Here is a 12,508-nt window from a genome sequence, read left to right as displayed (position 1 = left end):
AATAAAGACAAATTCTGAAAACATCATCTACTCTCTTTTTAGCTAAAAAACACAGGCGTGTTTTTACCCCACATTGTCCTCCCACTTTGTCCAACAGCAGCGAGCCCTGCTTACCAGTCCCACCAGACCAAGCCTTTGACATGTCTCGGGGCTCATTGCCTCCTCAGTCTGCAGTCCTCCTGAGAGATTCTAAAGCTGCTGAGGGGCATTGGTAGTGCTCTGGTGATGCCAGCAAGCCTGGAGGACTGCGTCTTCAATGCTGGAAAGGATGCTGCTTGTGCACACTGCTCACAGCCCTTGAGGATCCCTCCACAGGCACTAGTGCTGCATCTTTAGCTCCTAGAGCATTGGCTTTCTTGACTTGACAACACACTCTGCCTCACCAACCGGCTTTAACAATATGTGAGTTTCCCTCTAAATGAATAAAGCTGACACTGCCAGGGAGCTCCAACTCTTTGCCTTGGCTTCGACCAACTTCACTTGTCCCATCTCCAAACCCATAAGAGTCCTTCCTGAGGTTGAGCACAGACCTGGTCGATGAAGGGAAATCCAAAGTAAATATGCACAGATCCTGTTTAGGTGCAAGATACAACTTGTGCACTCAGCTCAGGCCCCCCACCATGAAGGAAACCGCCTCCTTCCTCCTTGGAAGACAGTGACAGATTTGAGTTGGATGCTTGTTGCTTCCCAGTTGGCAGATGTGAGGCAGCACACTTTTGCACATACAGAACACTGAGCTGCAGTCGACCCAACGTCTGCAGCAGCCATCAATCTTTCTGGCTGGCTTCCAATTCCCCATGGAAATGTTTCATAGCATTGAATGTGAATATGAACAGGGCAGTGTGCCCTCTTCCTGCATCACCAACAATCCACCTGCTCTGCTGCCAAACATATCATCTTCTCCATCAGCATGAGGTTACATGCCACAGTGTCTCCACACCAAGGACCAGCTCTGACCCTTCTGTCTCTTCTCCCTCACACTCTCTGGTATTGGAGTCCGCCTCGATGTCCAAACAACCTTGGCTTCAGCCTGCATATTCATTGATTCTGCTCACTTTAGAGCCTCTCCCCAAGGCAAGTTGGCTTTGCAAGCCACAGCCAATGGAGTTTTTCTCTAATGTCCGTCGCAAACACTTGCTCACCAAACTGCCTCTCTAGGCTGAATGTAAGGTGGTACCAAGTTAATGTAACATTGGCAGGGAGCTCTAAAGGTACCTGCAGGGCTGCCCCTTTCCATGGCAGAGGCTAACTGAGCCACCTTCACTCGGTCCCACCCAACAACCATCTCCACGTATCATCATAACACTTTACCTTAGGCATATACATTGATATTGTAGGGCTGGATTTGGCTGCTATGTTTGCAGAGTCACGGGTGATGGGAGTGGCATTGGGTTGGATGCCGTGGACATAATTTCAATGATTCATTGCTATTTTGACACTGTAGGTTTTTCAGCTAAACTGCATACACAAACCTCCACAAATTTTCAGGAGATTACTCTTCGCCAGGGCCAGGGGATGAGCACAGCAGATGGCTGAAGCTTTGGCATCTTCGGGAGAGCGCACTCTTCCCGGGGCCTCCAGACCTGAGTTTTGCAGCTTCTTCTTGTAGCAAGCAAGCAAGCAAAATTTATTTATATAGCACTTTTTACAACAAGTGTTGTCACAAAGCAGCTTTACAGAACAATCAGTACTTGTCCTCCATTGGCGCCGCCTCCTTCTGCTGCCAATTTCTTGAGCCACTTCTGAGACCATAGCATAGGCAATAATCACAAGAACCTTAGACAACTTGGAGTTCAAACCCGTAACACAGCTTTTTTAGGAACTTGAATCGGCAAACAGTACAAGCAAAGCAGCACATTCTCTAACTGTTACCTCATCCCTGTTCTTCACAATAAAAGTCCACAGAGAACAAATCCAGATCCCAAAACTAACATGTAATAACATCCACCTACTGTCTTTTCTTTAACTATATGGAACCCAGGTGTGTTCTGATAATATGTTATGATGTTATGTTGTGTACACAGGTTGTTTGGAGCGTACAGTATGGACGTGATAACCAGCTCAGCATTCAGCGTTGACATCGATTCTCTGAATAATCCCAAAGATCCGTTTGTGAACAACGTGAAGAAGATCCTGAATTTTGATTTCTTAAAGCCAGTGTTCCTCATTACACGTAGTTCAGCTTTATATTTACTCCTATTTACATTCAGATGTTTACAAAATAGTTGGTACTTAAAATATTTTGTGCTATTACCACACTCACATCACTCTATTCTTCATTATATATTTATTATTCATAGTAAGTTTACCAAATATCTTAAGCAAAAATAAGTGTTGTTCCTCTTCATGGCTTCTCTAGTTTTGTTCCCCTTCACCATCCCCCTGCTGGAGAAAATGAATGTTGCTTTCTTCCCTACATCTGCGACTGACTTTTTCTGTGCCGTCCTGCAGAAGATCAAGGCTGAAAGAGTGGCCAAAGACCACAAGGTTCATTCAAGACTTCAAGTTGGCAAAGATGCTGATGTTATTGTACTAAAGACCTTGCTTTTACACAATATTTTAAAAATATAATAAGTATTTGTTCCTCAATAATACTAATTTTCTAAAGCAAATATTTTACAAAGACACAGTTCAGATTCAGATTATCTACAGTATCTTGTCACTTTCTAACTTTTCATGTAGCAGTTCCAGGATGTGTGGGAGAATTACCTGTTTTTTTATGTGTCCCTCACTTCCTGTAGAGCAGAGTGGACTTTCTGCAGCTAATGGTGGATTCTCAAACACCAGAGAAAGTAGAAGCCCAGCAAGGTGAGGAGATAAAGGAAGGTAATGCTTTATCACTTTAGAATGCCTCCTCCCTGACCAGGTCAGATCTGATTAATATTTTCAGGAAATAATGTCCACATTCAAAACATGCTAAACTTAAGACTTTTATTTGTTTCTGAGATATAGAGGCTTTAAAAAAATTGCCTTAAAATGCAGTACTGTGCAAAGGTTCTAGGCATCTAAGCTAATTTTTAAACGATTGACCTCAGCAGTGAGTTTATCACAATATACATTAGAATAAAGTCGTATTCATAATTCAAATAAACAGAAAAACAAAATTCTTGGGTCCATATTTTTTCTTGACACCTTCACAGCCGCCACAAAGACTCGTTAATATCATCAATTACATCATGAGCTCAATTTACTGAGCACTGATTGGTCAAACCAGGAGCTGCTTTTTAACTACATATAATACTGGGCTTCCTCGAGGAGAGGCTTGGAGATGGTTAAACAGACACACTCACATCCTGAACATCACTGTTTATTTTATATAATTTTATATAATACAAATAAACACAAATGACACAAATAAATAGATTTTAAAAATGTGTCTTGGGTGCCTAAGACTTTCACACAGTACTGTAAATGCTGTGGGAAAAAAGTGCAATTCCATTTTCAGGGATTTTTTTTATATATGCATCTCCAGAGACCAGGAAATTGGCAGAAATGTCATCTTATGGCTAAATAATTGTACTTGTTTTGTGGTTTTGCCTTTTTTTTGCATTGAAATATTTGTCCTCCATGTTTTCACAGTTAAGTATATTCTGTTTTTCAGATTTTGATATTAACTACATATAACTAGGTATTGATCTTAAAGTAATGAAGATGTTTGATTCGTCAAAAGAGGAAAAATCAAAAAGATTAGATCATGGCTGTGTTTGAAATTCACACTGTTAACTCATCTCAGATGAAATTTACCATAAAATTCATTTAAAAAATGCCATTAGAAAAAGAACTTTTCAGTTAACCTGTGTACCAAACAATGTTGGAATGTTTTGGTCAATGACAAAGTTTTAAAAATGACCATTTTAAAAATCTTATTAAAAATGTGCATTTTTATATCTGCTTATACAGGGCTGTGAAAAATGATTTGCTCAATTTCTTCTATTTTTGCCAATTTGTCAAATTGAAATGTTTCAGGTCGTCCAGCAAATTTTAACAGAAGATAGAAACAACACAAGTAAACACAAAATGCAGCTTTTAAGTGATCATTCCATTCATTGAAGATATAGATTAATTCAAAACCTATATCATCATCATCATCATCACCATCATTAACCGCTTAGTCTAGATCAGGTTGCGGTAGCAGTTGGGAGAGCAGGGAATCTCAGACAACACTGTCCCACGCAACTTCCAGGGAACCCAAGCCACTCCCAGGCCAACTTGGAGATATAATCCCTCCAGCAGGTCCTAGGATGCCCCCTCAACAATCTGTGAGAGGGTATGAAAAGCTGGTCCATTGTCCCACGCCCAGGATAGAATCCACATTGTTCCTCCTCAATCTGAGGTTCAACTATTGGTTGAAGTCTACTTTCCAGCACCTTGGCATAGACTTTCCCAGGGAGGCTGAGCAGTGATACCCCAGTAGTTGGCACACACCCTTCGGTCCCCCTTTATTAAAAATAGGAACCCACAACATCCAGAGCCTTAAGCATCTCCAGATGAATCTCATCCACCCCCGGTGCCTTGCCACTGAAGAGCTTGACAACTGCCTCAGTAACCAGAAATGGAGCTTGACATGCCAGAAGTCTCTGGCTCTGACTCTCATGAGGGAGGAATGTCTCCCGGATTAAGAAGTTCCACAAAGTGCTCCTTCCACCGACCGAAAATATCCATATATTAAATCAGTGTTTCTCCACCCTTGCCAAATACAGATTGGGGTGAAGCCACCCCGACCACTCCTGTGTCAAAGTCTTTTTCTGTGGCCTCATCGAACTCCTTCCACACCCTGGATTTTGCTTCCACCACCTTTACCACTGCCACTGTTCTTTGGTTATTGCCCTAACAGGCACCCATAAGCTTTTGGCCACAGTGACGCCTGGCAGCTTCCACAGTGAAGGCTTTGAACAGGGTCCATTCAGACTCCATGTCCCCTACCTCCCCAGGGACATTTGAAAAGCTCTCCCGGAGGTGGGAGTTGAAATCATTCCAAACAGGGGCCTCCGACAGTCGTTCCCAGCACACCCTCACTATCTGATCCAACTCACCACCAAATGGTGATCAGTTGACAGCTCAGCACCTCCCTTCACCCTAGTGTCCAGAACAGGTCCCAAGTCAGTCAGATGAAACGACAACAAAGTCGATCAATGACCTCTGACCCAAGGAGTTCGGGTACCATGTACACTTATGAACATCCTTGTGTTCGAACTTGGTGTTATGGACAATCCATGCCTGGCACAGAAGTCCAATAACAATTCACCATTCGGATTTAGATCGGGCCGGCCGTTCTTCCCAATAATGCCTCTCCAGGTCTCCCAGTCATTGCCAACGTGAGCATTGAAGTCTCCCAGTAAGACTATGAAGTCTGTAAGCAGGACCCTTTCCACAACCCCTCCCACTCGCTCCAAGAAGGCCAAATACTTTGCATAGGCACAGACAACAGTCAAAGTTTTCCTCTCTGTGATTTTAATTCGGATTGAGGTGACCCTCTCGTCCACCAGGACAAACTACAACTGCATGGTCGCCAGCTGGGGACTGTGAGTATCCCCACTCCCGTCCGGTGCCTCTCACCATGGGCAACCCCTGAGCAGGAGAGGGACCAACCCCTATCAAGGAGTTTGGTTCCAGAGACGACACTGTGGGTGGAGGTGAGCCCAGCTATATCTAGTTGGTACCTCTCAACCTCCCGCACAAGTTCCGGCTCCTTCCCCCCCAGTGGGGTTACATTCCACGTGCCAAGAGCCAGTTTCTGCCACAGGGACCAATGCCACCAAGGGCCCCCCCACCATCTCCCACTGCCTATAGGGCACTGCATGCATCCCCCATGCTGGACCTTGTGGGTGGTGGGCCACATGGTCCCCCCACATTGCCTCTTCAGGCCATGCAATATTACCCCAAAAGTTTTGGATGTGATCTGGATGCTTTTTTTGGCAAATGCAAGACGGGCCTTTGTGTTCTTTTTGGTCAGCAGTGGTTTGCACCTTGCAGCTCTCCCATCAATGCCATTTTTGTGGAACTCCACTTATTGTGGAATCATGTACATTAACTTTAAGTGAGGCAAGTTAGGCCTGCAGTTCTTTAGATGTTAGTCTGGGTTCTTTTGTGGCCTTCTGGATGAGCCATTGATGCACTCTTGAAATTTTGCTAGGTTGACCACTCCTGGAAAGGTTCACTGTTCCACATTTTCTCCATTTGTGGATAATGGCTCTCACTGTGGTTCTCTGGAGTCCCAGACCCTCAGCTATGGCTTTTTCAAATCTGTATTTGAATCCCTTTAGAATGTCCATTTTTTGAGGCCTTTTATTTGCTTGACATTACCAGACAGGTTTTATTTAGGCGATGTTTAGGCCCACTTGTTAAAGTTTCCATACCACTAATAAAGATGAAGTTTAAAATTTTGCACACTATCTATTAGACACAATGACAATATTTCCTTAAAATATTGTCCTGCAAATCTGAAATAGTTAATCAGGTAATCAACTTTTCCTGGTATCTGGTCATTTGAGACAGATTTACAGAATGATGGTTATGTTACTGGTTTTAGATACATAAGAAATTACAGTACTTCTTTTTGTGTATGCTTTACCTCTGAAGGTCTGAGTGACCATGAGATTTTATCTCAGTCCATCTCCTTCATCTTTGCTGGTTATGAGACGAGTAGCAGCACACTGTCCTTCTTCTTCTACAACATGGCCACCAACCCAGAAACAATGAAGAAACTTCAGGAAGAGATCGACCAGACCTTCCCTGATAAGGTGGCTGTCATATTTCGCCATACCTACACATACCGAAATTTGTGTTCCTGGGATATCAGAGATCAGCAACACTGAAATTCTCAACTGAATATGAAACATTATTAAAGTTGCAAATGGTGGGAATTTCACATTAATGCCCATGGATTTGTAATGGGATTTCCAAAAGACTCATAATAAGTCTAATAGTCAAGTGTCCCCATATTTTTGAATGTGTAGTGTACTTGTTAATTGCATTTAAACAACCTTGACAGCATTGACTGTGTCTTTTTTGTCTTTAGACTCCAGTTCAGTATGATGCAGTGATGAGTATGGACTATCTGGATGCTGCTCTGAATGAATCTCTGAGGTTGTACCCTGTGGCAGCACGGACTGACAGAGTTGCCAAGAAAACTGTGGAGATTAACGGTGTGAATATCCCCAGGGGAACCACTGTCATGATCCCCATATATCCCCTCCACAGAGACCCTGAATATTGGCCTGATCCGGATACCTTCAACCCTGAGAGGTAGAAACTACAGTGAAGTAATGACTGCACACAGCAGAATGAAAGTAGACTCACAAAAGGAACTAAGACATGAGCATTAATGTTAAAAAGTAAATTACTTTATTTAACAATATACCTGAGTAAATGGAGACTCTTACTACACATATTTTACTAGTTGCGTATATATTAAGAATGTCAAGAATGAATTAAAGACAGTCATGCACAAAGCAAATAATGTGACTGTCTGTTTAATTGAATTAATTGGCAGATTATAACTCTCAAATTGTTTTAGTGATGCTTTCAGTAAAGTCAAGTCTGAATATTACCAGAGAAGCCTGTTAGCTGTTTAGCTCACTGCTGAGCTGTTCAGTATTTACTAAGTAAATAAAACCATTTATTTTAATTCATAACGTCAAACAAGTATAAATGTACAGTAATTAGTGAGATCCTGCTGGTGTGGGTTTCCTCACTTTCTGTGATGCTATCACTATAGTGAATCATTCTAATTGCTTTGAAACTAACATTTGTTCTACAGACAATCCAGAGAACTTGCTTCTTAAGTTTTCGGTGAATCTCAGAGACACTGATAGGCCAGGCAATTACAAATGTAATGCACCCTCAGGAAATAAGATCAGAAAAATCCCAGCGATGCCTCAAGCAGGAAATCCTTGTGAGGTTTCGCTGACTTGGCACAAACTGTGCATTCTCTTCTAAAATAAAGAAATTGAAAGCACACTGTGAAGTTTTTAACCTGCAGTAGCAGCTTAAGTGCAGTAGCCACAGCTGTCACTTTAGACAGAACTGAGGGATGCCGCAGGAGCAAAAGCTCGGTCAGACCCTTAATTGTGCTCACAGTTCTTGTCTCTGATCTGAGAGCGGGTGAAAGATAATCCTTGTAAATAATGGCTAGAGCCTCAACAGTCATCTATGGACTGGTGGGGTCATCAAATTGAAGCCAATTTGAGAATGTACATTTTAATCCATTATTTTTTTCTGTTCATATTTCTAGTTGTTTATTTGTGACAGCCAATTAAATCGTGTGATTTGTGCTGCCCCTTAGGTTCACTAAGGAGAATAAGGAGAGTATAGACCCCTACATGTACATACCTTTCGGTGCAGGACCCAGGAACTGTATCGGAATGAGGTTTGCTCTGGTGTCCATGAAGCTGGCCATCGTAGAGATACTGCAGAGATTCGATGTCAACATTTGTGATGAGACGAAGGTTAGATTGTCTAAAGCTCCACCTACAATTGTGCTTTTTTGTGCCAACTGTTGTGAGATTGGATAAGATTATTGTTTTAAACACAGTACCTACATTTAGAGCCAGTTATGGGCACGTATGTTGTTCTACTAACCAAAAGTCAAGGATTACTGAAGTGAATTTAGTAAATTTGAGGCCATTGCTGTGTCTGAAACGTGATGATGAGAAAGTTTATCATGTTGGACTGGACAGATATGAGCTGTTTACAGTTAACAGGAACAATAAAATAGCAGGAGGCGCTGCTCTGTACGTTGATACACATTTAAAATGCAGTGTAGTCAAACGTATGTCAAATGCTATAGATAGCACTTTGGAATGTACACTCACTGGCCACTTTATTAGGTACATGCTAGTGAAAGGTTCGACACCCTTTTGCCTTCAGAACTGCCTTAATTCTTCACAGCATACTTTCAACAAGGTGTTGGAAACATTCCTCAGAGATTTTGGTCCATATTGACATGACAGCATCACGCAGTAGCTGCAGATTTATCGGCTGCACGTCTATGATGCGAATCTCCCGTTCCACCACATCCCAAAGGTTCTCTACTGGATTGAGATCTGGTGACTGTGGAGGCCACTGGAGTGCAGTGAACTCATTGTCATGTTCAAGAAACCAGTCTGAGATGATATGAGCTTTGTGATATGGTGCATTATCCTGCTCGAAGTAGCCATCAGAAGATGGGTACACTGTGGTCATAAAGGGACGGACATGGTCAGCAACAATACTCAGGTAGGCTGTGGCATTTAAATGATGTTCAATTGGTACTAAGGGGCCCAAAGTGTGCCAAGAAAATATCCCCCACACCATCATACCACCACGACCATCCTGAACCGCTAATACAACGCAGGATGGATCCATGATTTCCTGCGGACCCGACCATCTGAATGTCGCAGCTGAAATCGAGACCAGACCAGGCAACATGTTTCCAATCTTATATTGTCCAATTTTGGTGAGCCCGTGCGGATTGTAGTCTCAGCTTCCTGTTCTTAGCTGACAGGAGTGGCACCCGGCGTGGTCTCCTGCTGCTGTAGCCCATCTTCTTCAAGGTTCGACGTGTTGTGCATTCAGAGATGGTATTCTGCATTCCTTGGTTGTAACAAGTGGGTATTTATAAAACAACAATCTAAAAATATCAATATTCATCAGCTGTGTATGTAGAACACCAGGCACCTGCACTGATTATTCAGTGATAAATTAGCTGGACTTTTTGATCAATTGAATAATAATAAGGTACAAATTGTATGTGGTGATTTTAATATCACATATTTAATCAACACCAAACTTATTTTCATGCTACAGAAGAAAGCTATAAGAATTATAAGTTGATCAGGTTATTGTGAACAGTTTTCCATTTAGCCTCAGGCCATTTCAAATGAGCTCTGACCCAGAAAAGGCGGCAGCGTTTCTGGATCATGTTGACGTGGCTTCTTACAGCTTTAACTTGCATTTGTGGATCCCATAGCAAACTGTGTTCACAGACAATGATATCTGGAAGTGTTCCTGAGCCCATGCCTCTTTTTAATGCAGTGGCGCCTGAGGACCCGAAGATCACGAGCATCCAATACTGACCGTCAGCCTTGTCCCTAGCATACAGGGATTCCTCCAGAATTTCTGAATCTTTTGATGATATTATGTACTGTAGGTGGTGGGATCTCCAAAGTCTTCACAGTTTACATTGAGAAACATTTTTCTGAAATTGTTTCACAATTTCTAGACACAGTTTTTCGCAGATCGGTGAACATCTGCCCATCTTTGCTTCTGAGAGACTCTAAAATGCTTTTTTTATACTGAGTCATGTGAGTTGTTTGTATTAATACCACTTACCTTTCCAGCCTTTCGTTGCCCCTGTCCCGACTATTTTGAGATGTGCTGCTGCCATCAAGCTGTACTGTAATGTGAATAATCCTGTCTGCTCTTATTCATTTTTGTAGATTCCGTTGGAGTTGGGTAATGATGCTTTCCTGTCTCCTAAAGACCCCATCAAACTAAGATTCACCCCTCGAGCTAACTCCAAATCAGACGACTTCTGCAACAGCAATTGCTCTAAATCCTAACATGGTTTTGTGGCTTACTGGTCCCAGTTTTGTTGTCTAGGCTGATTCTAACTACTTTTTAAGTACATAATATGTGTATAAGTAACAAAGTTGATTATCTTTAGAAAATGTATGTTTACAGTCTCCTGATTTCTGAGTACATCGTTGATTGACACAATGCAAATATAAAGACAGATGGAGGAGTTATTCAAGGCAAAAAAAATTGCAAATGTGAGGAACGTTGAATTAAAAGTTGAATTGAAACAAAGGAAAAGCAAAATAAACAAATACATGCCTAACAAAGTGCTGCTGTTTGTTTAAAGTCAGTGATCACCAGTCGACTTTTTTCTTGCTGTTATACGTTTTCACCGTCTATACGTGTGAGAGCAGAGCGTCAGTTAGTCCCGCTGAACCTGCGCTGAGGAGTTCGGATCTCTTTAGCTGGAGGGAAGCTTCTGTAGTGAACCAAAAGTGGTTCCAGTATGGTATTATACAAGAACCCTTTTTGGGACCTATTTTTCAGATTGATGGGGTTGTTTAGAGAATCAACCATGTACATGACAATAAACATACCTTAGAACACAGAGAGTGTTACACTCTAGCACATTGGAGTTGTAAGAATTTCCTAAGCTCTAACTACAGAACCGAGTAGTCATCAATGAATTTGGAGAAACCAAAGCTCGGTCTGAGAAGCTGGTTGATGATTTTCTGAAGTAATCAAACCCATTCAGTGGTGCTGAGGTCTGGACTCTGGGGCGGTCAGTCCATTGTCCAGCTTCTTTGTTTGATGTGTCCGTCTCCTTTTCTCAGTGAGGCTCTTCTTGATCAGCTACACGTCCTTTCAGACCCACAGCGCTGAGTGGTCTCACAGTGGAAGGGTGGACATAAACACCTGTGGATGTTTTCAGATCTGAAGCAGCTTGATCTTCTCCTCTCTCTCAGAGATCAAAGCTTTTAATGCTGTTTATCTATCTTATCAAGGTGGTTTTTAGGAGGCCCATTGGTTTTTGGGATCTCCTGTTTTTTCACTTTAACTTTCTCCTTCCTTATGCAAGTGGATCATCATATATCTAATCTGCTCAGAAACATCTGAAAATTCTTATGTTTTAACTGTAAAGGATATAAATGAAGCGTCTCTTTTGAGCAGTAGATCTACATGACTAATATTTGCAGTTACTTGACCAATATTTGCATTTGCAGTTATTTTGGAACAATCTATTTGAATATACAACCCAAATTCAAAATAAGTGAATATTTGCAAAAAACAAGAAAATTTATCTGTTTGAACATTAAATATCTCGTCTTTGTAGTGTATTCAATTAAATATGGTTTGAAAAGGATTTGCAGATCATCGTATTCTGTTTTTATTTGTTTTACACAACGTCCCAACTTCATTAGAATTGGGGTTGTATTTGCATATGTAACTCACGTCAATGCTTTGAGATTTTTTGAGAATTGGTAAAATTAATTACTACAGTAGTTTAATATTACTCGTCAGTGCTGAACATTATAAGAATGTTTTGTTTTCAAGATGGAGGTCAACAATAGACCCCTGTTCTGTTTATGCAAACCTGACCTTTAGTAGTAGTAGTAGTGTTGTAATAGTAGTAGTGTAGTAGTAGTATTAGTTATTGTAGTAGTAGTAGTAGTATAGTAGTAGTAGTAGTAGTTTTTGAAGTAGCAGTATTAGTAGTAGTAGTTATTGTAGTAGCAGTAGTAGTAGTAGTTGTTATTGTAGTTGTAGTAGTAGTTATTGTAGTAGCAGTAGTAGTAGTAGTAGTAGTAGTGTTGTAGTGTAGTATTGTAGTAGTAAGGCAAGGCAAGGCAAGTTTATTTATATAGCACCTTTCATACACAACGGTCATTCAGTAGTAGTGTAACAGTAGTAGTGTTTAGAGCAGCAGTAGTAGTAGTAGTGTTGTAGTGTAGTATTAGTAGTAGCAGTGTTGTAGTGTAGTATTAGTAGTAGCAGTGTTGTAGTGTAGTAT

At 41.4% G+C, this 12,508-nt stretch overlaps 1 protein-coding gene across 5 annotated transcripts in view; it reads left to right on the top strand.

Moving 5' to 3' along the window:
* The window catches only part of LOC108414959 (cytochrome P450 3A56-like), a 28,175-nt gene extending 17,352 nt beyond the window's left edge, over positions 1-10,823 (top strand). For 3 of the 5 annotated variants that reach the window (XM_037543412.1, XM_037543413.1, XM_017687892.2), the window contains 7 exons: positions 2,025-2,173; positions 2,360-2,487; positions 2,742-2,826; positions 6,580-6,740; positions 7,019-7,245; positions 8,285-8,447; positions 10,419-10,556. In XM_037543412.1, coding sequence (XP_037399309.1) covers positions 2,025-2,173; positions 2,360-2,487; positions 2,742-2,826; positions 6,580-6,740; positions 7,019-7,245; positions 8,285-8,447; positions 10,419-10,541 — 1,036 coding nt within the window. In that variant the 3' untranslated portion in view covers positions 10,542-10,556. Of the gene's footprint in view, positions 1-2,024; positions 2,174-2,359; positions 2,488-2,741; positions 2,827-6,579; positions 6,741-7,018; positions 7,246-8,284; positions 8,448-10,418 lie in introns of all 5 variants that reach the window. The other 2 variants (XM_037543410.1, XM_037543411.1) reach the window with 2 other exon arrangements.
* The last annotated feature ends 1,685 nt before the right edge of the window (positions 10,824-12,508 follow it).

The sequence above is a fragment of the Pygocentrus nattereri genome, chromosome 12, assembly GCF_015220715.1.
Source record: "Pygocentrus nattereri isolate fPygNat1 chromosome 12, fPygNat1.pri, whole genome shotgun sequence".
Taxonomy (NCBI): Eukaryota; Metazoa; Chordata; class Actinopteri; order Characiformes; family Serrasalmidae; genus Pygocentrus; species Pygocentrus nattereri.
Note: the sequence above shows the minus strand (reverse complement) of the source record. Positions and strands in the feature narration are given on the sequence as shown.